Consider the following 27,217-nt stretch of genomic DNA (forward strand, 5'->3'; position numbering starts at 1 on the left):
CTCTACTACAACATAAATAGAACATTTTGGAGGGATAGATATGCATTAGAGAGAGAATACCACATCTTTAGAATTGTCTTCTTCTCCATAAAAAGCAAAGTTCTTCCATCCCTTGATTCAAATATAATCTGGATGAATCTGCAAATTTACCTGTAGTTTAGCATCTATGCCCCTTATGGATAGGGGTAACAAGTAAATGTTCTGACTTGCTTTGGGTTATTTGCACTTAATTTACAAGGTTTACAAATTTCCTGGGAATGCAGGGGTAAGTTTCTAAAGATCCTCATGGATCAGTAACCTAGTAAGTGCCTACGTACCTATATTATGTGTGCAGTTTCTTAATGAAAGTTTAGCAAGCTTTATATTAAGACTACCTAGTTACTTGTGCTACATCCATCAGTGACATCACCATACGGAGAACATGGAGATGCATTCGCAGACTTTAATAGACAGAGCCCTTGCATGTCCCGTAGTGTGTTCAAATCTCTGGAAGCAACCCCATTATCGCTACATTGACATTAATGATAGCAAAGTTTGGTGATGTCATCATAGTGAAAACAGGATTTTATGAAGGATTTTAACTAAAACGAGGCTATGTATATTATATTGGAAAGACGGGGAAAAAATACAGCACAGCACTGTTGACACCACATGCAATGGTGACTGAGGCAACTGGCACATACAGCAAAAGCCTTCAAACTGTTGTATCTCCTCAGTGCTGACCATATTAGAGTCAGATGAAAGTAAACATAACTTTCTTTGGAAAATATATTCACTGGCTACTGCATCTTACTGCCTGCTATATTTCAGACTTCGGGCCCATGAAAACTCCACACAGCAAGATTTTTATAGTACTCCTTTCTTTTGTCTTCTAGAAAGGCTATAAAACGAATGAGTGCCTGAGAATGCATATTTGTAAATTGTTAATATAGCAAACATAAACACCTCAGAAACCATTAGCACATTTTTCAGTAATGCTGGCAACCTATCTCTTAACTAGGACTTGTAAGCCATTCCAAGTTCACACAAGAAGGCAGGAAATCTGACACCTCTGACTGAGAGAGTGCATCATGGAGATGGTCAAGCAGCTAAAAAAACATTCATACCATATACAAAAGGAAACTAACTTATCCACTGACTGATGTAACTGAGACAAAAGAATCCATAGAAAATCTTATTGTTCAAAATTTGGCAAAAAAACACACATCAAAGGGAGTTAAGCAAAACATGTGGAGATACTGCCATCAGGTATTTAAAACAAATAGTAAATCATTATACTGCCATTCTAACTGGACAAAACAGCTTAGAAAAAAAAAAGAATGGCATAAAATGTGTCATACACTTATGAAAAAGATTATATTGCCGAGAGAAGGAGCCTTGGATAATAAAAGCAATTCATGTTCGCACAATGGCCCCTTACGTCATTTTGGAGTAGAACTGTTTATAAACTAATATTATGTATTTAGAGATATTAGTAGAATGCAAATGATCAAAATATAACAGAACATTTGTTTCAGTATCTGCTGATTGGCGGACCTTAAAATGATATGCTCAGTTTGACTAACAGCATGATCCCTGGAGGGGCTGGGTGGAGGAGGATGAGAGTGAGCAACCAACATCAACTTGTCAATCCTGGGGAGGGAGGAAGAGGGGGCAGCATAGGCTCCATGCAATAGCAGGGTTAAGAGGCTGGAGATCTCTTTGCTACAATGGGTGTACCTCTTAATCGGGAGCTTGTATATGCGTGGATGTTCCTCCCATTGGCAGTGCTAACAAAGCTGATGTGGTGTACTGGGGGTTACAGCACACTCCATGACCAGATTATAATTCTGACCCAAAGTCACCGATGTCCTCATTGTCCTTTGGCAAGGGCTAAGTTGAGCCCAGGGATGGTTAAGCTTATTCTGGTTGACCTAGTGAATGAGGAGAGGAGCTAGTAGTAGTTGACAGTCAGCTGTGGGGTGCAAAAAAACAAATTATATGTTCAGAAGCACATTGTATATAACTGGGCACTAAGGACATCAAGCTCTGGATATGAGTCATTCCTAGCTCACTGTCTATAAACTTTGTGCTGCATTGCTAACTAAATCGTAAAGGAATGATGCTACTTCAACAAAAATCTTCAAATTCTAAAACAAGCATTTCACAACCGACCCGTAATTGCTGTTGATAAGCTAGTTAATATATTATAGCACTAAATCTGGCCTAGGTACTTAAGCCTTTGTATGGAATGCCTCTTCTGCAACAGCAACAGAATGGTTTGGAGGGACACATATATCTCACAGAGAATACAGCTGCTGTGGAAGAGACTCCCCATCTACATAAAACAAAGTTCATCACTGTCCATATTCAAGCACAACTTAGAATGGGAAAAAGAAAATTAACCCCAGGACTGCCCCTATACTATTAATGGACAGAGGTAGTTCTTAAATATTTATCTCATGGATGGGGCCCCTCAAATTATCTATGGTAGGATCCCAATTATTCTCATTAGGGGTACTATATAATTATCGATCATGGGATGGGTAAGACCAGTCTATAACCAAATGGGATAGGTTATATCGAGCACAAAAAGTGAAACTGGCTATGCCTAAAATGGCCTGCAAGGACAGCTAACCTAATACTTGCCTATGAATCTATGAATGCAAAGTTGTTAAACGTACCTCATTAACATTCTGCTTACATCTAGTAACTTCCTACACATGCAGATTTTAAGCATGCTACATGGCCGACACTTTAGTCTCTTGGTCTTTGTACCACACAAATTTTAGCTTCTCAAAATGTGTTTACTGATTCAGATCTACATGGTGGTTACATTAGATATATGCAGCATTTTATGTGCCTTACAGTTCCTGGATCATGTATATAGTTTGTAAGTTAATTTATTTCATTTTGCATGTTCTCTCAATGTTTGTGCGGGTTTTCTTCGGGTACTCTGGATTGCCCCCCACATCCAAAAAAAAAAAACAAATAAATAATAACATGATATTTGACTACCTACTGTAAATTCTCCACATATATTCTGCAATTACCTTTGCTCAAATGACGTCCAAATGGGTTCAAAAATGATGGTGGGGATAGAACTTTAGATATCCAAAGGTAGTGGTCCTTTTTAAGAAGTAGCACTGATCTAGATAATGTTTGTATTTAAATATATGAAACAAAATATGCTCTCTCCTATTGATATAACTCATGCTGCACATTAGGCATGACAAAAGGCTTATAAATATAGATGTGCTTAAATTAAATGCATTGTATCATATTAATTTATGCTGGTGAGTGCATCATCATGGAAAAGAATGTTGACAAGCGTCAAATGATTACATTATTTTTCCTGGAAAAAGGGATGCAGCTTTTTTTTTTTAAAGAGTTCTGATTATTAGATAACTACGTAAATTTGAGTGTCAGGAAGGTAAAGAAAATATGAGACAGGTTCACACAAAGACAGACGTAACAAATTCAAGCTTTCAGGAATGATCTGTGTAGTAATATAATTACAACAAAAGTATAACTGGCAAAAGGTTCTTTTTTTAGGGGGGGTGACAAAAAGAAACCGAGAAATAGATAAGGAGTGAAAAAAGGATGGATAGAAATACAGACGGAACTAATAAAAGTGCATACAATAGACCAGACAAAACAAAACTAAGAGAAGGGATGGGCTTTGCTAGAATGATACAAGGTACAGGGCAACATGAGCAACATTTCCATGTGAGGATGGAAAACAAGAACAAAGATCAGAGCTCAGAAGAAAGGAATGTGAAAGATGTTGAATGCCCTGTCTACAAGAGAGGGGGAATTATATGAAAGCATTTATCAGGTTAGGGAGAAGGAGTAATAGTTTGATGAAAGAGCACTGAAACTCAAAAATCAGGAGAAAATGAAGTAAGGTGCTTTCCTTTTCAGAAGGCATTTCCTCCTTTTCAGTATTTTTTGTAGCAGACATTAATATAGCTAATACCAAGAAAGGCAGTCATTGCAGGCTTCACCTCAAAAAAGGCAGACTAAAGAGTGCACTCAATATAGCCTCTAGGATGACAATTCTTCCATGAAGTCACACACATGCTACCGTCCCTTTATTTGTACTTCTTCAAATATGTTCTTAGCACATGAGATAATAAAACTACCAGCATACAAAATCCAGAATAAAATAAAGTAGCTATAATAGGTCAATCCCTCAGGCTTGAAGTTAATGAGAAAGGAAAGGATGAATGAAGCATTATTTCACCGAAAGAGTAAATGGACTATGCAACAACACCACAATCTGACTACCAAAACACTATTGTGTTTTAAGTCCACTGAGGAAGTGGGGGTGATGTTACATGACATCTTGGGGCATCTTCCAAGGGGAGGGAAGAATCACCAGTTCACATGCTAGGGTTATGGGCTGGGGCAGGGGTCCACCTTAGCAATGCATGCTAACACTACCCCTAAGCCTGTCCTTAACCAGTACCCCTACTCCTTACCTTAGAAAATTCCTTTATGTAATATTACTTCTATTCAGAGAACTTTGGTCTGAATGTAGTGGCAGGATCTTTATTATAAGACTGGAAAAGGAAACTGTTTTGTTTCCGTTTTTGACCTTTTGACCTCTTTTTTGTTTTCATTATCTTTGTTTGTGGATGAGTGCGTTATTTAGTATGCTGGCGCTGATAAAATGTGATTCAATGATTGTGCATTTCTCTTTCTCTTTCTTGAAATAAACCCACATATGCAGATGTAATGCACTGGAAACAGTTTCTTTAACTTAAATGTGGATTATTTACAGTGAAAAAAATCAAATCAAATTTAATTTTGAACTTAAAACAAAAACAAACACACTTTTTTGTTACTTACAGCTCAATTCTGTGTCCATCAGTCTACTTTTTAATGCCTGTCAATAAAACACAATACTCCATTCAGTTTGCAGGTTTGGAATTGTAGTCTTTTTTAAGTTGCCTTGCAACTCAAACATATCTACAGGTAAGGTTCCTAGTACTCCTTGAGCAGAGCCAGATGAATTCCATTGTATCTCCTGGTATTTCCCACTTCTAGTCAGGGTCTACCAAAAGTCTTCACTTTTGATCTTGAAATCACTCACTGTGAGGGGAAAATGTCTTGACACTAAAATTCAGCCCTTGACAGGTGATTTAGAATAGACTATGCAATTCAAGCCTCTCACTTGTCCTTTCATGGCCAGCATCCGCTCTGCAGTCCAAACGTCTTGATTTCAAATTAACATAAACAACTGGTCGCACAAATGCAACAGGTGTTTGTGACCTGTTTTCGTCTTCTGCATCTGTGAGACCAAACACATAGGGTGTTCTTAGAAAAGAACGCCCTTAAAAAAAGAACATTTTTTTTTAATTAAAAGAAAATTAATCTGCTGAGGTGCACCACAATTGATTTTATTTTTTCCGGACATTACACTGTCCAGAAAAGGCAATCTCTATTTTCTGGAGAGTGTCCCTTAATTCCAGACAATACAGAAGAATTCTGGATGGTTGGCAACCCTCATTCAAGGTCTGTACTACAGTAGTATATTGTCTGTACACATTACCATCAATATATATTACCTATACAACACATCAGAACAACATTTTTATGACTGAAAACCCCCATCACAGCATAAACCTCACAGGTCTATACTGAACGGGGTTGGTTATGCGACTGGGGTAACCCATCCACATTTTTTTGGCTGCTACCTAGTTTATGTGCAATGGTGAAATGAAGAGGTTGCTATGATATAATACACCTACATAATTTGTTTATACCACCCCCCATCAGTGGTGCATAGTCAGTAATGTGAAGCTACATTCCAGTAAGTAATGCTGTAAAGAAGTTACTGCCTATTTAACAGTGAAGCAGCCTCATTTTATGGCAGAGCATCATTTCTCACTCTTACTTAACGTCCTTCTGTGGTAGCATACTGGGTGTCCCTCGCCCCTACTTTCTGAGATAACACAGCTACCAATCCTACTTAGGATGCAACCGTGTATGTAGTAAAGGGCTTAGTCAAGCCAAGGCAACCGAGACTGGCTCTGAACATAAGATAGTTTTCAACTAGTTAAAAGCCTCATCTGAAACTATAATCCATCTTAACTGGGTAGGTGCGTCAAATATTACAAGGTCTGTCAGAGGGCAGGCTATGGGAGAGAAGTCGAATGTAAATTTTGCAATAGTCTGTCAGCCCTAAGTATGCTTTCACGTGTCATTTGGTACCGGGTACCGACCACTTTTTGACATTGCTTTTGACTGTTTCAGGCTAATTATCCCTCTTCATATCACATTTGTCTTAAGTATGGACTGACTTCTTTCTTATCCTGTTCTGTCATGTCTTCTTGGCCACATACACTGTGCTATACTCTCCACAACGATGCATTGTTATGAAAGTTCACTAGCTTGCTATTATAAAATATTATGGGTATAAACTTTGTTAGTCTAAACACTCGTTCTGATCTACATTTGAATTATTTTGCACATCATTGTATTGCTTGTATCGTGATTATAATATGTTTGTATGCTGACTATTCACATATATCTTGACAAAGCTTTTCTTTTCTCACAATTGTGTGTTAACTATTTTAATTTAAAACACTAGCAAAGCAGGAACATTACCTTAGAAATAAATGAGGATCTTTCATCTGTATGTCTTTCTGAATCCCTGCCATGGAGAAAAGTTTAAATCTTGACATAACACTTTCTTTTTCCAGAGGTACTGCTTCAGAAATGTAGTAGTACTGTTAATAATCACTAGACAGTATCAGCAGCTATTGCTAGATTTTATCAATAGACCTACAAGACCCATGGCTATCTACTGAAATAGGGCCTCAGTAATAGGCATATGTGTCAATGGATGTCTGAAGCCAGGATGGGGTACTGCTTTTGGCATTCTCGGTAAGCTGCTGACATTTCTGAGGATCTGGTAAAAGTTCCATCTGTTGTTAACGATATTCTAGAGAATTTCGATCTAAGTCTTGGGACTGGCATCTAAAAAAGTAAGATTCTGAAACATGCTATTAATAATGAGGTACAGCTGAATTTGTGTAATAGCAATCATGTCCCATTTAGTATTTGTATGAATCCTCCCAAATATTTGGGCATCTATATACATCCAATAAGGGTGCAGCTTGTCAACCTAAACTTAAAGCCACTTTGGCAGCATTTATTCATCTCCACATGCTTGGAGATGTTTGTATCTTTGAATCTTTCTTTGGTAGGGAGAATCAATGCAGTTAAAATGATGTTTGTACCTAAGTTTTTTATGTCCTTCCTCATATGCCTACATCTTATGCTAACTGGTGGCTAATAAATATTCAGGAGTTGATTGAACAGTCTGTATAGGATGGGAAATGCCAGATGCCAATAGTCTGGTTGGGAAACTCATTGATCGCTTGCTGACTTTTTTGGTAACATATCTGTGGTGAAAATGGTCAAATTGTACTGCAGTCAAACTTCATCTGGTGAACTGTTGTATAATTCAGGAGTTTTCTCTGTGGTTATGCAACTGTGGAGTTAGTTCATCTAATTTCTAGGGATGTTCGGGGTGGAAGCACGCACATAAAAGTAAACTTTTCAGTTATTTTTTTTGTGATTGCAAATGTAAAGCATTTGTTTACATTTGTGATCATTTGTGTTAGATGATTTTTACTTTAGGTGAAAATAAATGCCAATGATCTTTTTCAGTGTGTTTTCTACTACTGATCAGAGTTCATCAGTGATTTATAAAAACAGAACTGAAATGTCATAAGATTCCTTCAAGCATGTTAAACTCATGGAATGAAGGGATGAATTTGAGCCTATACACCCCTACTTTTTATAATATACCCAAATAACTCTTTGTTATGGCTAAAATTTTAAATAGCCTATCAACCTCAGCAGTAAGTTGATATCAAGTGAAAATTCTACCCCATCTCAGAAAACAGTGCATATGTCAGCCTTTTCTCAGGCTCAGCAATCTTTTGGAAATGAATAGATACTCACTATCTATGGGAGAATGCATGGTAGTATCTCAACAGACATAAATGTTGAAAGGCATAACTTTGAAACCTAAACAATGAAATTAGAAATGTTACTGTATAGGGAGAAACTGGAAACCTGCTGTATGGGATCACGATACAGTAAGTATCAGAGAATTGGCCCTTTCTCTGCTGTAGTGAGATCACAGAGTATATATATTTAGCAGGGGATGTTTTTTTTTCATGTTTGGTGTTCAAACTGCTAGTGTTATAACACTCAACATTCAGGACATTTAAACTAATGACATGAATCGGGTTAGCCATCTTATTTGGGGCCAGCCTGCTCTTCATATGGGGGTGATGGATATTTTCATTGTCCCTCTTGGATTCAAGCAGCAATAATGACCCTAAGGGACCTAAAGAATAGTCAGAGATCAAATTACATTTTCTTTCTTTGAGGCATTAAGTGCGAAATTGTCTCCAAGCTCTAAGGATACATAGCACCATACAGGTTTGATATCCCCATTGCGTTGCTGAAACCTGCCCCATCCTCCTCAATACCCCTAAATCACTCATGGATATTGTGGGTAGTTTGATTGTAGGGTGTAGGGGTGTGGTAAGAGTTACTTTCAGAGAGTGTCACTATGTTATTCTTTAGCCCTTTGGGTAGTAGAGTTTAAGTGTGATGAGTTGTGTGGGCAATATATGTGAAGCAGTAGTGGGGTTAATTTACTGGAGGTGAAAGATAAACAAATTTGTATCAAGACCTTCCAAAGGCATCTCCCCCACCTTATGGAGCACCTGCTGAAGTTGGTAAGTGATGGTAACTGGACGTCAGTTCACAGTCTAAAACTAAACTGTTCACATCCAGAGGAAGGCAAATGTGCAAGTAACCAGCATGTCACTCCTGATGTACTTCATAAATTCTGTCTGTCTCCTATGGGTCAAGTAATAGGGAGAAGACCTTCTGAAATGGCAACTCATACAGCCCTTAGTGTTCACGAATTGGCACGTGATTTGTTATTCTTTGTCTTTCCACTTACTGGACAAACCTTAGCAGGAGGGTATGGTCTTAATATTTTCTTTTCTCAATAAGTAGAATGTTTTATATAGAAATGTTCTTCAAGGACCTGTAAAAGGTGATGATGACAATTATACTAGAGATTTTACAAGTAGGTTGAATGCACATTGGGATTTGAGGTGCAGGAGAATTTGTTTGCTTCTGGTCAGGCTTACAAGATTTGTTATTAGCTTGAATTGTCTATCATTGTATTAAATAGTATATTAGATAATATACTAGGCAATTCAATTGAAAAAAAGCATAGTACCTTTACAATTTTAAACTTTACAGTTTCAGTTAGCTGTTAAGCTAGAGATTGCTGCACCTTTTCATGGTTTTAATCTATATTATTTACTTGGTCTTCTTCTACTAGTGCTAATTGTAGAGTGTATACATTATAGTCATACCTCTCAACTGTCCAGATTTTTGCCTCATATTTTTCGTCTGTTCCCCGTGAAATTTGTGGTTTTCTGACAAAACACTGAGTATTGATGCTGCCAAATAATGACATATTTTTGAGTTTCAGACTTCACATCCTTCAGAAAATGCAGGCTAACTCAAATCCTGTTATTCATGCACATTTCTTGAATTTATAAGAGCAATATTTAAAAGCTGTCCCTATTTTTGGACCTTTGTTCCCCCCATTATTTTAGGTTTTGTCCATATTCTTGCACTAAGACATTGAGAGGTATGATTACAGTGTTAATCATTTTAGTCTTGAATAATGTTATATATAACATTTTAAACTTGACATAGCTAATGAGTTATGTTTCAATGGCTAAGATGGTGGTTTTTATAGGAGTCATGATTATATATGAAGGTATATACCCAATAGTTAATAATCTGGTGATGTAAACTTTGTGTGGGTAGCAATTGATGACAGTTTAGTCTGTTTTTGCTGCTTCACTTTTAATGATTGTTGAGTCCTCAGCCGAGTCTTCCAAACCAAGTCCTCCACCTCCCTCTCTGTGAAACCAGTGCCCTGTGTCCCTGCTCCAAGAAGCACACTCTTTAAGATTTGATTTCCACACACATGTACCTGGGAAAGGCTGGCACAGATTTACCAGATATGCCCCCTCTGCCCAGACTATAAGGTAGATACTGCCACCAGAACACTCCAATGCCAGCTTCTTTAAAGCTCTTACAAGGGTACTCAATTTTACTGAGTAAAATTAATACTAATACAAATGGTAGTATTTGACCAATGCTGCAAGGCTTTCAGCAGCAGCCACAGTGTCACCAAATAAATATAAGATCTTTCAAAGGTTAAAATATTCTCTAAACGACCAGACACAATGAAAAGTTTAAATATATTAAATGTTTGTTTGTCTTTTCGGCTTTTTCCCGGTAAGGGGTCACCACAGCAGAACTCTGGTCCACTAATGATTGGCAGTAGATTTTTACAAAACACCGATGTACCAGCTCGACGCTCAACCTTCGACGAAGACATGCCCGTTTACGCACGCATGTCTTTCGAACACTACCCAACTGTGGAGAGGACATGCAGACTCCACACAGAAGGCACTCTCAAGCCATGCCGAGAATCGAACGGGAGAACCTCTTGCTGTGAGGTAACAACGCTACCGCCATACCATCGCAGCTACATAATGAATAATAAAAGAGCATGAAAATACTAAGCAGCTATTTACAATAAACACTAGAGTTTCAATCACAGGAAATATTAAAAATAACACAGATGGAAAGGTTCACACAGATGCAAGAAAACAATACTTAACTAATCTTACTATATTTTCCTGACTGACTAAAGAATTACTTTTCCCTAGTTCACTAATAGACCAATGCAAGATGATGTGGGTGGGTGGTCCTTCTTTGTCAGATTTCACAAACAGACTGCTCTGAGACTTCTGGCTCATCTAGTATTAAAACGTCATTTCAGTAGTGGATTACAAAATGACATCACACACAACTGGCCATTAGACTTCTGGTTCCCATACTAGCCCTGTTACTAGAAACTGAACCAGAATCTAGCACATATCTGTCATAATACACACACATTGAGCTTTGCTAGGATGTGTTATTGCATCTAGAAGCTATAAAATAATTTCAAAAGCTTCCACCCTTCCAGGGTAGCAATTAGTTCAAGTTCATCCCTAAGGACAATACAGTAGGATTCTTAGTCCTGGTTTTCACAGACATTTTGTCTCTGGCTGCAATCAAAACTTTAAGATACAATATTTATGGCCTAAACCAGGTAGTTTAATTTCAGACTATTTTTCAGTCATAGCTTGACTGAGATTAACCTCTTCTCTTCCAGTATCCTCTATTACAATATATTCATTTCAACAGTTACATAATACAGTCTGGCATACAGGTGCATTTCTTTTCTGTCTAGCATGACCCACTGTTGGCACACTTTTAACACAACCAGCTTTACAATACATTTTCAACACAAGCATATGTACAAATCAGTTTGACATACAAATGACATATAATTCTTTACAAAACTCCAGCTAGCTATGCTGGCATATGTTACACTTCCACTGCCCTACCTCAGCTGGCATAGCTGGCAATACCTCACATCATCACAATTTCATTGGTCAGTTGCTTAAATGTCAGTAAACACATTTAGTGTATATGATCATGCTTTCTTGTAATTTGTAAATCTTTTAAGGTTATCAAAGAACAGAGACACTAGAGTACATCAGAATAAAGAACCAGAGACAAAGGACAAGATGTGTGCTTATTTTTGTTATCTACACCTGTGGAGAAATTAGCACTATGAGATTTTGTGAAATGAACATTTTGCTGAGAATCCTGGCTGTCTTGGGTCCTGTACCCACCCTACAGACTTCTACATACTTAGCAGTGCTTCTATGACTTTCCTAGCTGAAGCTCATTGTTTTAGATGACCTTTATTAGGAAGGATTCATAGTTATCTGTCAAAGGATTATTCTTGGATGGACAATTGCACAAATGTGATTTGCTAAAAACTACTTGTATATAATATAACATAATATGTTGTAAGTAATTGCTATGTTAAATTGTTAATCGCTATGTAATCCAATGTAACTACTGTCTGTTTATTTTAACTGTGGAGCTTTTGTCCCCAGGCCTCCTCTGAAAATTGACCTATGTCAAGTCGGACACTCCAGGTCAACAAATGTAAATAAATAAATAAATAGTAAATAAATAAAAATACTTCCAGTAGTAGATAGATAGATAGATAGATAGATAGATAGATAGATAGATAGATAGATTGATTTTTTTCTTAAACTGTGCAGTGTGGTTTGCAACTCTGTTATTTCCCTTTCTAGAAGCTGGAAGTCTCTTGAGTGTTTTTTTTTTTTTATTTCAAGAAATGTAAATAAACACTGAGTCTCACTTTGTTAGTCAGCTGATATGATACTCCGTCTGACACAAGAAAAGAAATGGGAGGAAGACAGGACTTGAGATTCACAAAGGTCCACTCTTTAGGACCTCAGAATCATAGAAATTAGGCAAGTTGTGAGACCATTTATACATTGCTGACACCTGCTCTCATGATGTATTTCCTGCCTTTAAAAGGGAGAAGCAGGTCAGGCCAGGGGTGAGTTTACTGGTGCCTATCCAATCATCAAAGCTGTTTTTGAATGATGCATGGGTGTCACTTTGTTTAACAGTTATAGGTGGGTTATTATTCTAGAGATGAGCTAAATGTTGTAAATGTCGGGTACATTGGACCCTCAAGCATGCTTTGTTTACATTTTTAAAGGAAGTTTAAGACTTTGGATCTAGGGTTTGAGGCAGTTTTGACCGTATGGAGATGCAAGAGGTTCAGGAGGTTTGGTTGCTAACAGGAACAGAAAACAAGACACAGATCACTCAATAAGAGCCTGTAAGACACTGAGTATAGAAGCAAGATTTTAAGTCTGTCTTGGTATCCAAGAGTCTTTAGGTAAGTTATACATTTTAGTCAGGAACCACTTGTGATTTCTGGTTGTAAATGTACATATCAAATGGACACTGTATTCAATAACTGGTCTAATTAAGATTGAATACAAAGGGATGATAACATCTTTCAACTTGGATGAGACGCCTTCAAATAATAGTAATGCAATACAGAAGGACATCCTGACCACTAATGCTACATGGTGATCAAAACAGCGGGAGCTGTTAACCAAGCTGCCATTCCAAGATCCTTGATTGTTGAATCAATTTGGAGTGAGGTGTTTGATATATTCTAGTTTGGAGGCAGATTTTTTTTTTTTTGAAAAATGGAACAGATTTATACTTTTTGGCATTTAGTTTTACTCCGTTTCAGTATAACATTGGTATCTGAGGTTTAATTCTTGTTGCAAAGCCACTACATCAAAGAGTGATCTGGCAATAATACCCAACTTGCATTCATCAGAAAAATGTATTAGTCAGAAGTCTGGGTTATATTTTTTTATTTTTTTTTATTTTTTTATTTTTTTTTATTATTATTATTATTTTGGGGTAGAGAAGTAAATCCCAAATAGGGCAGGTCCCAGCACTGACCTAAGGTGCACAACTAGTAGTTCCCTATTAAGTAAGCAAACACTTAATATAGCAATTAATCGACAGCTAAATGTCAAAAGGGCAAAATCCCGAAGACACAGAACAGCGATTTTTTTCCTAGGGAAAAAAAATCACTGGGCCATTTTCGGGACTTTGCCGTTTCCTCCAATGTGGTGTGATCTCGGAGTTTATATTTAAGTAGGGGGTGTGGGGGCACAGCCCTCCACATCAGGGGTGTAGGGGGCAAAGCCCCCTCACTTTATTTTGTGTTTTTTTTGTTTTTTGTTTTTTTTCCAGACTGTTTGTTCGGAATTTTGTGTTTTCATTTTTTTGGTCAATTATACACCGTTTGCTATTTTAAGCATTCGCTGTTTTAATATAGACCCAACTAGTCACTTTTTTGTTTTCTGAGGTAACATCTGCCACTCTTTTACTAAATGGTTTCTATCATTTCTCAAGTTTCCAATTAAAAATTATCATGTATCAGGCCACATTTAGATCTATTAGCTGATTAACAATAACAGAAAGGGGAAAGGTGTCAAATGCTTTGGCCAGATTTAAATAAGCCGTGAGGGCTGTATGACCACAATCCATGGGCCAAACTGCTGAAGGTCAAGGTGTGTACGATTTTTGATATTGCAGTTTATGAAGTTTGAAGTAAAGTTTTCTATAGCCTTGCAGATTAAACTAGTCAGACGGATGAGTCTTTACTTACCTGGTTCTGTGGTGGGCCTCTCCTTATGGAGCTGCCTTACAAGCTTTGGATATGTACCCTGTGACCAAAATTAAGTTAAAGAAGTTCAGGAAGTATTCTTTTCTGCAAGGCTGAGTTTGGTACTCTTTATTATGCAACCAAGTATATTCTCGATTTCACTGAAGTGGGATTTTGACTTCTGAGAACACATTTAAGGCATGTTCCTTCAAGATCTTAGATAGCATCAGGGAGTCAGAGATTTGTGGAGGTTTAAGTGGAATTTATTCTAAATCTGCCGGCCAGTAATAATCCTATGTCCTTTGCTCTAGAGTGGGTGACACCATTTTTGGATTAATTCAGAGCATTGATCAGTATTGTTTCCTAGATTTTTAATGTCGTCAAGGAATGATTTATAACAGTTTCAGTTCATGTTCAGCTTTGGTCCTGCTGATAATGCTTTTATTTTTGTTGATCCCTTTGATAGAATATTTAATGTGGGCAGAATTACGTTTGTTGCAGGATGTTAGGATTTTTTTCCTATGTTAAAGTTTGTTTATACTAGAGACCACTAAATTCATTTATTTATTAACTTCCTGATATATTTTTAGTTATTTGGGGGCCTGCCTGATCTAAACACTTCTCCAAGTGAGACAGGAACTCCTAAGCATAAATAGTCACTACGGCTGCATGGGGGTTGGTGGTAGTGCAATCAGATTTGGAACTCTCATTGTAGAGTTTGTGTATATTCACCTTCCTGAAATCTTTAAATTCACAATGTTCATGGGGGTTGTAAATGGGGTTACAAAGCTATAGTCAATGTTATCCAGTGATGGAGGAACTAAATGGAGAGTACAGGAGAGGGCTATGTTAGTGAAGATGGGGTTGTGAATATTTCATCCTTTAGTAGGCTTTTTTACTAGTCTTTCTTAGGAATCATCAATTACAACATCCCCAGAATATTAGAGTATATCCAAGCTTTGAGGTATAGGAGCACCACTTTATCAATGAATAACTGAACTAATTTCTACAAGCACTTTTTACAGACTGTTTAGTATATATATATATATATATATATATATATATATATATATATATAGGACATAAGTATGTAAGAATTACTGCAAGTCAGTCATTGATACTTCTGCTGAGAATTCTCAGACTTATCAGTATTTCTCACTACTTCCATTCAAAATGAATAAAATTGTAATGTGATATGAAAGTTTAGGGCAACTTAATTTCATCAGTTGTGCAGTCACAGTGCATTATGGGCAAAAATAGCTTTCCAGTAAAAGAAGTTCACATCAGGATGTCTGTCACCTGGGGGCATTCAAGGTTAGAAATAAAAAATAAAATGAAAAATTATTTGTGCAGCAGCCCAGTTTGGATTATGTGGAATTTCATAATAAGATGCACAATATATATATATATATATATTTTTTTTTTTTTTCTATACATAGTCCTTCTTTAATACAATATATGGTTAAAAACTATTAGAAGTGCATTAATAATAATAATAATAATAATACTAAGGTATTATCGTAATAGCAATGATGGATTCCTTTGCTTATATTTATTAATGTATTACTTTATTTTCTGGTATTTGCTTTAGTCTGCTCAATGTCACAGACGATCTAGAGTGTATCCCAGCAAAGAATGATTAAAAGTTGAAAGCCATTCCTGGAAAGGATGCCAGTCCATTCCAGGATGCACATGCATACTCTGCATACCTACCTACACTCAGACCTCTGATTTACATGTCTTTATGATGTGGGGTCAAATTGAGGCACCTGATAGAAATCCACACCAACAGAAGGAGAACATAAATGCCCCATGTAGAAGGTACCCCACCAGGAAACAAAGCCAAGGGGCAGCAGCACTAACCTTTGCACCATTGTGACTCATTATTTATATTAACAATGCATGTTAATTAAAGATTGGAGACATGCTGACATTCCATTATAATTTATTGCATATTATACCCCTGAGACTGATAAGAAAATGCATTAGCATAGTGATTGATCACACCTTCTTTTTCAAGAAATAACAAAAGTAAATGTGAAACAAAAAAAACTTATGTCAAAGGTACATTTGTAGCTCTTCACTCAGTTTAGAGGTAGAAAAGTACTATTGTAGGACTCCTGCAGACTAAATCTACTGCTGATCTCTTTATTTCCTGCATTTGTTTTATTCCATATCAAAATATTCTGACAAGTAAACAGAGGCATTGTCAAAACATTGGGGATAAACATCAGCTTGATGTGGTCAGTAAAGACATCACTCTTTCAACTGTTTACCTTTGAATCATTGTTCTCACATACAAATCAGTAAGCTAAAAGCTTTAAGAAAGGTTACTTTTGTTATGGAAAAAGAATAAGCTAGTGTTTTCCTTGCATGTGTAGCAGTTCTTGGCCTAGTGTACATTTATAAATGGGTAGAGTAATTCCTGGGATATGGATGACATGCTATAAATCCACTGCTGTTCTTGATAGTTTTCAATGGGAAAAGGGCATATTACATACTTAAATGAAATATCTTCACAGTGTTGGAGCAGATCGTTGAGCAATGATTCCCACAATGCTTTTTGCTATACAAATTTGATATACATTCTTTTCTACAATCCATCAGCAGCTGGAGATCTGCTTTGGTGCCAAAATACAACAAATAATACATAAAACAAAGCATTTGTGTTAATGGGTTTACTATCAAAATGTGGAAAATCAAAACAATTTTCCACTTTCTGATCAAATTCGTTATCCTAATTTGGTAATACAAAATTACTAAATCTCAGAAATGGTAACTACAGAATCGCCATTCAAACACTGGAAGTTCCAATGTCAAAATTCCATGTTACTGGTAATGTTTTTGCAGACGTACAAGCCGCCCTGCACCCCCCACGTATGGAGCTGCTCCCCCCACACCCCCTACCCATTATATATTCCAACTCCGAGATCGCACTACAGTGAGGAAAAGGGTAAATTTCCCAATCTCCACTGTAGTGCAATCTGTTATTAGAATGTTGATTCCATAATAGTGAATGCACACAACCATTCACTAATGAGGATTCGAACATTTCCAGATTGGCATTACGGAAACTGGAAAACACACGTTCAGCCATCCCAGTTTCACATAAGTGCCATTCCACATTTTGATAGTAAAACATATTAATGCATTATATGAGTTGTATAGGAGTACATGCAAATATACGTAGAGGAGCTAAGGTTATTAAGATACTGTTTGGAGGCTAACTTGGAAAACAGGCTTGTGGATGAAAGTTGGAATAGCACAAAAGTACCACTGGACAAACAAAATGACTGCCAGTAGTAAGGAATGCCTCATATCTCCAGATGTCTGAATATGACCTTGTGGTACTAGTCATTGATGGAGAAGGTCATGAGCACATACTTGTGCATGCCAATGTGCCACATGTACAGATGCGTATGTCTGTCTTTAACTCCATTGTTGCATGTTCCCTGCTTGTTTACACATAGCTTATAGGAAGATTCCCAATGCTCAAGGGAATGCTTGGCAGTCCAACTCTCAAATGCTATGCTAGCTCTGATGCCTTTGTATGCCTTCTAATGACAGCCATAGTTCTGATATGTTGGAATCGTGTTCTCTATAGATGTGGAAGGAAACTAGCCAAAAGCCAGGCAACAGTGCAGAAGGGTAAGTGGGGAAACAGACATGGTAATTTCAATATAATGGAAGAAGGACAAAGCAAAAGGAATGTCAAATGCACTTACCTCCCTGCAAGCAGTTACACGAGCAGTTGCCATGACAGGACACAACAGCAGCCACAATGATAATGAAGACACAGACGGTCACTGTTCCAAGCCAAACGTTGTTGAGTTTGAGGGTCTCTGCAATAACATCATATTATCTGTTATGTTCTGCCTGTCCCAATATGTCTTCTTTCTGTCTTTCTGTTTTATGGAATAAAATGTGTCTACCTAGCAGACAACCAATGCCAAGCATGCAAATGTGTATACTTCTCACTAGCATGAGAATTATGGATTTGTTTTCGTAGTTCATTGAAAATCCCTCTCTCCTTTCTCACTGCACTTTCCACTCAGTGTGGGGCATCTATTACTGAAACATAACTTTTCACAGGACAGCTTACAATCCTCACAAGATCAAATTCTTTCTACTAACAGGTGAGAATGCACACCAGTTTTAATTTGCTTCTTTCTTTCCTTGCAGGGCACAGCTGCCTAAATCAGGACTCTTGTGAAAATCATATCAAGGGAGTTATTTGATTTACCTAGTCATGGTTCACAAAAATGCATTATACTGAAAAAAACATGAACAATGTAATTCCCTTCTCAGAACAGGTTGCAACCTTGGAGCTACCCCCAACACATATACATGATTACTTTTAATCAAGTAGCATCAATTTCATGGATGCATTTTCAGTGAAATATGATTCAGACATGGTCAGAAGTCATTCAAATTCTGTTAAGACAGACCTGTAGGCAATGATGGAAACAGCAGGGACCAACGCAGTATGAATGACAGGGACTCTGACTATAATCAAGATTGACAGGGACATGGCAATGCCATGGCACAGTGTCATTACAAATAATGGTGAGGTGGTTATGTTTGGACCAGGTGAAATACTATACAGCAAAAAATGAGAAAGCTAGGCAACAACAAATTAAGGTAGAAAACATGGGAGAATGATGGATGCCCAAGGATGAGTGAACCATGGGAAATATTGATACACGGGTAAGCAGAAAGGTCATGGCTGGACTGGGGAAGGAAAAAGGAAGAAGAAAAATCATATATGGATGAAAGATATGCTTAGGAAAGTGTGAAGAATTAATGAACTGGCCTGTAAAGGATGGAAAAAGAAAATTACAGTGAGTGCCAGAATGAGAAAAGAAAATATGAGAAGCGGGCAAAAGTGGACGAGCAAAGAATGTGATCAGGGAAAGTTTAAGAATGCATTTCAGGCACTGGGAAAAGATAAGATCCAAGGGCTGCAGAGGTTCTCTCTTGGGTACTAAAGTGACTAACTGTGGTACCATTAGGTCCTCTCACAGTTCTGGCCAATAGAATCATGGAGGACACAACTGATTGATCGGACCTCACTGGTGTACAAAATCATATTCAAAATCCTGAGGGAAAGACTAATTTACTTTTTGGAGAATAATGAGTGCCATAATAATATCCAGCACAAATTCATGGTTATAAATTCCTCTTATGTGGATTTGACCAGGTTCTGACAGAGTGACAGGTAAAGTGCAAAGATATGCCTGGCTTTCAGCAGATGCTTTGTTTCTATCTTGTATATGAAACTTGGAGAAGTTTTGATGGTTTAGGGCGAGTAACATGTTGATTAAATTTCACTAAATAAATGGAAAGGTGACTTGAGGTGGGACATAATGTGGCAAGGAAAGTTTTCTCTAAAAACACAAGTTACCAGAGAGACCAGCCTTGAGAATTCATCACTAAGTCTGTAATTGAACATTACAATGAGGATGAAGGTGAAAGACAAAATAAACTTGTCTGCCAATGACACCAGATTGGGAGATATAAGGAAGAGTTAGTGGTGCAGACAGACAGAGACTGCATTTGGACAGAGTAGAAGCGCTGCTTAATAGATGGCAACTAATACTTAATACATATAAATGCAAAGTGTTGTATCTGGGACACAGCACATTAGAGGCAGGGCATGAGATTTGGGAAGAAAATTCCAGAGGCTAGCCATGAAGACAACATAGAGGCATACTCCTGTACTACAGACAAGACAGAGAATTGTCAGTATAAGGAGGTAAAAGTAAAGTTTAGCTAAATGCTTGAGTGTATTGCTAATGAGAATGACCTCAGGAAAATAAAGGAAAATGTATAAAGCAAAAGCAATAAGTCAAACATAGGGTATTGGTGAGGCTGCAGTTAGATTACTGTTGCAATGAAGACTATAAGGGAAAAAGATTACGAAGCTAAATTGTAGGGTACAAATGAAGGTCAAAACAATTGAGTAATGGGATGAGAGCAATATGCAGCAATAGGGTGGTCAATCTATAACCTGTTAAAACTAGAAGAGAAATGAGGACATGAGGGGAATTTAGAAATCAGTAAGGGGTACATGTGCGGGAATTCAGCTTAGATGGAAAGATGGGCGAGGAAAATACACAGCCTGCAATATATGAAAAGATAACAGAGAAAAGGAATGAGCATCTTGAATGGGTGGTGCAAAACAAGCCACCAAAGTACTCAAGGAAATGTAGGTTAGGTAGAGTGGGAGAGATAAGAACAGACATTGTTATATTTCATGTGAGCTATACCTTGCACTGGTATATTCTTTATAATTCTTTGTATTGCAATTCTGCATATAACCCAGGTCAGGACTGCAACTTGGCCTGCTTAACAAATAATGAATAAAATATTGTCAATACAGATCACAATTCTAGTGCAAAACAGTCTGCACCAGGGTGGACTGAGAAGGCAGGACATAAGCTCAAGAAGGGCTTATGTCATAAGTGATAATTTAATGCAGATGTCTTTTTATAAAAAAAGAAGGACAAGGCAGAGGAAGGCACAAGGTTATGGGGTCAGCAGGAAGAGAGCAAATAAAGGAGAGCTGACTGAATGACATCCCAGCGGTAGAAATATGAGCATACTTAAATGGAGCAAAAGAAAGCAATCTTTGAAGAGAAATGCATAGTGATACACCATTTAAAAGGGATGTAAAAGGTGAAAAAGTGGGGGAAAGAGAGGTGGTTGAAGTGTTTAAGATATGCAAAGGATTTGGGCCCAAGGAACTTTAGGATGGAAATAAACATGGAAATTCCAGAAAGGTTAGTGAGCTTCAGGGATGGATTTTGGAGCTAGAGATGGGGTTGGCTTGGCTAGATGGATCAGGGAGCAGATAAAGACTAAAGAGGAGTGGGCAGCAGGGTCCAGTAAAGAGGACCATGTGGGAGAGGGCAGCAAAAAGACAGGCAATGGATGGTATGACAGGATGGACAGGTAAGTGGGCAACAGACTGGACAATAGAAGCTGTTAAGGGGATAGAAAAAAAAGATAGAAAGTGAGGAAGTAGAAGGAAGTAGATGGTTGATAAGTCAGCCAGGAGCAGGAAGTGAATCAATTGGGCAGGAATAGGAAGGGAGCATAAGAGAGTAGGAAGGCAAAACTAGAAGTGACCAATAAAGAAGCATGTCCTCTAGGAAACCAAGGAAGAAGCAGACAGACAGGGAAGGTGGAGGACTTTAGCCAGAATAAAGACAGAATGAGCATTCAGTAAGAACAGATAGTCAAGAAAAGGAGAACATAGGATCATAAGAATTCACTAGGCTATTGGCCGTGAGGCCCTTACAAGCCTAGCCAAGAATTTAGCCCATGTTCCAATAAGTCAGCACCCTATGTCACTGTCCAGAAGGGACACAGGTGGAATCCCAGGGTGTATTTTCTGTTCCCCATCTAGTTATCCAGGTTGTGGTTAAAAAGGGTTAAGATACTCTGCTTGACGTGGAGAGGGAGTTTATTCCACAAAAGGAGAAGTCTCTTGGATACAAATCTGTCTCGCAAACAAGTCGTGTTGATATCACAGACCAGATTGAGGTCATGTGTGTGGGTTTACTTGAGTGGAGTTGTGGATATGCAGCAATCCCATCAAAGCGGGGTCTCAGATTGCTTTGTATGCCAGGGGTCACCACTGAGAAGTCTGTAGGAGACCGAATAGAGGGACAGGGCCTTTAGCCTATCTGTGTAGGGTAGATTTGTGGGACCCTGGATTCTCCTGGTGAGGAACATCTGTGGTCTCCCCAGCTTCTGCATGTGCTTTGTGAGGTACATACCGAAAGGGGGACTGTACTCAATAATGAGTCTTATAAGGGAAGAATACAGGGATGTTATGACCACCTTGTTCCTGGATAAGATACCTTACTAATGAGGTGGGTCATGTAGAAAGCTTTCCATACAACGGAGGCAATATGGTGGTCAATAGTCAGTTTGCTATCAACCTGGGTGCCCAAGTCCCTCACAACTGATTGTGTACTTAGGACCTTATTATCAATGTGATCATTTGTGGGGACATCACTCTCCCCAAAGGGGATGATGATGCATTTTTTGGCATTCAGTTTGAAGCCATGTTTCTGGCACCAGTCATTTGTTTGGGTGAGACCCTCATAGAGGATGTCCACCTCATTAGGGGAATGGATGACAGCACCCAGCTTGCAGTCATCTGCAAATCTGCTCAGCCAAATCCCATTGGCTTTGGCCTGCACCTCAGAAAAGTATATCTCAAACAACAGAGGTCCCAAGACCAATCCCTGGGGTACACCACTCATTATGGGGCTACTGCTTGAGGTGGCTTCCCCTATTTTGACTATGTGGGTTCTATCAGTGAGCTAGTTTGCTACCCATCTGGTAACATATGGATTTATGCCTAGTTGAGATAGTTTATCCATTATACTTGAGTAGGGAATAGTATCAAAAGCCTTGACCAGGTCAAGGTAGGCGGTGTGCACCATCTTCCCCTCATCCATGGCCTTGGTGATTGTCTCAAAGAAGTCGACCAAATTTAATAGGCATGACATCCCCTTGATGAAACCAAACTATGTGGAATCAAGTGTCTGGAGGTTGCCAATGACCTTGTTAATGAGGTCCATGATAATCTGCTCCATAGCCTTACAGATCAGGCTAGTTAGGCTGATGGGTCTATAATTTCCTGGATCGGTGGATGCTCCACCTTTGTGCAAAGGGATGATGGTGGCTGTCCTCCACTCGGCCGGGACAAAGCCAGTACTCAGGTTTTGGTTGAATAGGGTGCCTAATGGTGCTGCAAGTTGCTGTCTGAGTTCATGTAGGATGCAGCCTGGCATGTTATTGGGTCCCATAGAGGTTGTTTTTTTGCCTTTCAGAGGACAGTGATGACTTGCTCCCCAGAGATAAGTGGAGGGGGGGCAGATACTGAGGATGTCCTGTTTTACTGATGGAGGGACAGAGGGCTTGAAGTTTTCACTGAACCTGTCTGCCAGCTGGTTGGCTATATCTACAACATTTGTATATGTGGTGCCCTTGACCACTAGTTCTGAGCAGATCTGAGTGCTTCCCTTGAGATTGCGGACATATGTGAAGAAGGCCTTATAACTGTCTTTAGTGGATGTGGCCAGTTTGGACTCGAAGTTTGCTTTGGAGGATTTCACTAGTGCTCTTATTTGCTTGTTCAGACTAAGGAGAAACTGCTTCTAATTAGGCAGCTGCTCCTTCTTGGTCCTGGACAGCAATTATTTTCCTTTTATTATAGTTTATTTATTGCAGATGTCCACCGGTCAGGTTTACTTTTCCTTGAGGAGGAGGATTTCATCCTGTCGGGTATTCCTGGTTCCATGCAGTTATATAAATGCTCATATAGTACTTTGGTGTAGGTTTGGACATATGTGCCAGTTCCTATTGAGGGGGAGTGGGCTGTGAAACAGTGTATAACTTCACTCAGGAGGTTGTAATCAGCTTTGGAGAAGTTTTTTTGTTTGACTCTAGCTAGGCAGAAGTCAGGGGAGATGGTGACTTTAAAAGTGACTGCTTTGTGGTCAGATCTTACCAGGGATGATGACACTGTAGGGATGCTGCAGTGGTTACTCATGTTGGTTAATACCAAGTCCAAGATATTTTCACCTCTTGTGGGGGTGTCGACCAACTAGTCCAAGGCATTTGCATTGACAAAATCAGGGAATCTCTGGACATTTGTGTTTTGGCATGAGTATTTATTCCAATCTATGGTTGGATAGTTAAAGTCACCCAGGATCAGGGTAAAGGGTTGAATCTTAATAGATTCAAAGAGGTCCAGATAGGTGGAGTGGGCATCTTGAGTCAAAGTTGGAGGTGTCTAGCTAGCTATGATTTGAATAGGGGTCTTGTCAATGGTTAACTGCACCTGGAGTGTTTCCTGTGCATCATATTGTTTGACCAGCCTGGAGGTGTGTATGTCTTTTATATATATTGCAACTCCACCTCCTTTTGTTTTACTGTTGACGGTTTGGGGTCTGAATGTATGACAGGATGAGTAACCTGGTATGGCTGGGGTGTTCTCTGCAGCTTTGAACCAGGTTTCTGCGACTGCACAAATGTCAGCTTTTTCCAGGGTTAAGAATGCTTGCAATGAGTGCAGTTTCATGTTTAGACTCCTAGCATTTAGCAGCATGACCTTTAATTTACGTTTAGATGAAATTTTCATTTTGGTAGTTTTGAGCTCATGGCATTGCCTAAAAAAAGACACTATGGGGAAGGCGAGAGCCTTTGCCAGGAGCCTGATTAATTTCAGGTACATAGAACATGGGACCAAAAATAGGTACTTACTGCAATATAGATACACACACACAGCTCTCTCTCTCTCTATACACACACACACACACACACACACACACACACACACACACACACACACACACACACATATCACACTACACTTCTGGTATAGCACAGTCAGGAAAGGCATACTAAATCTATATTAAAGTGTATGCAAAAGAGGCTGAGAAAACAATATGCATCCATATTGCATTATGTAATGTAAGTTTGTAGCTGAGAACGTATGGTCACATTAAGTATTTATTATTTGTTCATTCATTCATTTATTTATTTGTTTGTTTATTTTAATGGTTTGTCAACTGGTTAAATACAATGGTTCTCTGACCCTTTTCAAACACAACCCAGGCCAAAAGGTATACAATCTTTACCTAATAAATACACTCAAAAGAAAACAACACAAATTTGAATAAATGAATATGTATAGGTATAGCACAGTAAACACACTGGAAACCGAAGCATGAATCACACATATGTGGTTATGATAAATGAAGTTCATCACTACACACAGAATACAATTTGAAAGTAATTGTTATGTAATACAGAAGTTAAGAAACACCTCGACACTTATTCATGCATTAAAGACATTTTTTTCAGTAACAAAAAGAACTTGCACCTCACCTCACGGCCTTCTAAAATTATGTTAAACATTAAATCTATCACCTCATATAAACAACTAATTTAAAACTAATTTAATTTTATTTAATTTAACTTATTATATTTTACACAGGCAGGCACAACAGAAAATCCTAAACCACCAATTTTAGCAAATAAATATTATTTTAAATAATAATAATAATAATAATAATAATAAACATGTTACAGCAAATAATTCTTCACAGATTCATTTTATTATCTTTTGGTTGCAAAGTATCTAAACTAAAAACATACCAAGCTTCTTTTTTCAATAATAAATCTGATACTTTAGGGATTTTTTTTCAGAGTGAGGACTTTATTCATATGAATGTGATTTTCAACAAGTGGTGAATGAGACTGCACACAGATTAGGGCATATGGGATATAGTGATGTTCAGTTGTTCTACTTGTTGCAAAAAATAAAAGATGAGAAGATGAAAAGGATACAATTTTTTTTAAATCACAGAAACTGTTAAATGAGGAAGAAATTTATTTTGCAATGCGTTATGTACCCTTTGTAGAAATATTGGCACACAGTAACTTCAGATGAATTTTTAAAATCATTGAAACTCAAGATTTCCTAACATAATGCTCTAGATCATGGTATGTATTCTCTAGAGAATAGGCAAGTGCAAATGTGCATTAAGTAGAAAGGTTGTTCTATTTGTGCCTACTTCTTAGATAGTTCTGGCATGAATATTAATCTCCACTATTTTAGAATAGTGGATAACTAGAACTGTTATCAGGAAGCAGGGGGTTATCCATGTGAGAAATTTTATATAGGCAGCCCTCACACCACAGGAGAAAGAGAATACAAGAACATATTAGGAATATTCAGAATGGAGTTTCTACAAGTACAGTAGCCATACATTTTAAGCAGTCTCTTAATCAGGATATTAATTTATGTAAGTGCTTATTATGTTTGCCTGTCAGTATTCTGTGCTGTTTTTGAATGTATCAGATTTATTATTGAAGAAAAAACCTTGGTATATGTTTACATTAGGTACTTTGAATATGAAAGGTATTAACAATGAACTTGTGATACAGTACTTGCTATGAAATATTTATTATTGCATGAATTAGTGGTTTGGTGTGTGTGTGTGTGTGTGTGTGTGTGTGTGTGTGTGTGTGTGTGTGTGTGTGTGTGTGTGCGTGTGTGTGGTAAATTGCCATTGAATCAAACATGTTTTAACTACATGAATAAGTACCAAGGATGTTTTTTAAATTTATTTTTTTCCTTTTATTTGGTAGTTTCTAAGTCGAGAAGTGGAAAAGGTGACAGATAATTATTAGACAATAGTCCTTGAAGGATAAAAACATAGATGATAGCATGTTAGTAGGTTTAGGAGGGGGGTAGAGGGGACGTTGAGATGATAACACCACTGGACTAATAAAATCTGGCTGTAGTAGATATGGACAGTAGAAAGAGGTTAGAAAAAAATGTTAGCTTAAGACAATATTTATGTTTTATATAGAAGTTTTAAAATATATGGCTAGAAAGATAAATATAAGTATAGATATAGATATATAAACCCAATTACTACCACACCCATTCAAAGGAACATTCCTGTAAATAGAATTTATCTATATTTTCACAACATTTTTATTTATTTACTTTTTCCGAAAGGGTTAATTTCACTACTCCCACAACATATTTTCAGGGCATATCCTGTGTGATATTGATACAGATTTTTTTCACAATGCTGCTCATTAGATTTAAGAAACACCTTGTTTCCTTTCCTTTTCAAAGTTTTGCCATCAATGAACTTTTAAATGTTTTTTGAACATCCATTTTCCTAAACCAATTTTTATAAAAATATATTTATATATATATATATATATATATATATATATATATATATATATATATATACATACATATATATATATAGAATGTGCATAACGTTTCATCGTGGCAATTAAGAACGTGCACATAATATTGAGTATTGAATACAACATCGTATTCAGTAGGCGGTATATTTAAAATTTTAGTTATTAAGTTAGTTTTTATAATTTGTTTACCAGGAAATTGTGACTGGGAAATGTCAGGCCCTTTTTAAGTGGAATCCTGGGGAGAAAAGCTCCACATTTAAGAAATCTTCCAAG

At 37.6% G+C, this 27,217-nt stretch overlaps 1 protein-coding gene across 4 annotated transcripts in view; it reads right to left on the bottom strand.

The window, feature by feature from the left end:
• LOC122815438 overlaps positions 1-27,217 on the bottom strand; it is a 243,515-nt gene that overhangs the window by 86,958 nt on the left and 129,340 nt on the right. For all 4 annotated transcript variants that reach the window (XM_044087929.1, XM_044087928.1, XM_044087926.1 and 1 more), the window contains one exon: positions 17,911-18,027. In XM_044087929.1, coding sequence (XP_043943864.1) covers positions 17,911-18,027 — 117 coding nt within the window. The remainder of the gene's footprint in view (positions 1-17,910; positions 18,028-27,217) is intronic.

The sequence above is a fragment of the Protopterus annectens genome, chromosome 11.part0 (assembly GCF_019279795.1).
Source record: "Protopterus annectens isolate FY-2018-M chromosome 11.part0, PAN1.0, whole genome shotgun sequence".
NCBI classification, from domain to species: domain Eukaryota; kingdom Metazoa; phylum Chordata; order Ceratodontiformes; family Protopteridae; genus Protopterus; species Protopterus annectens.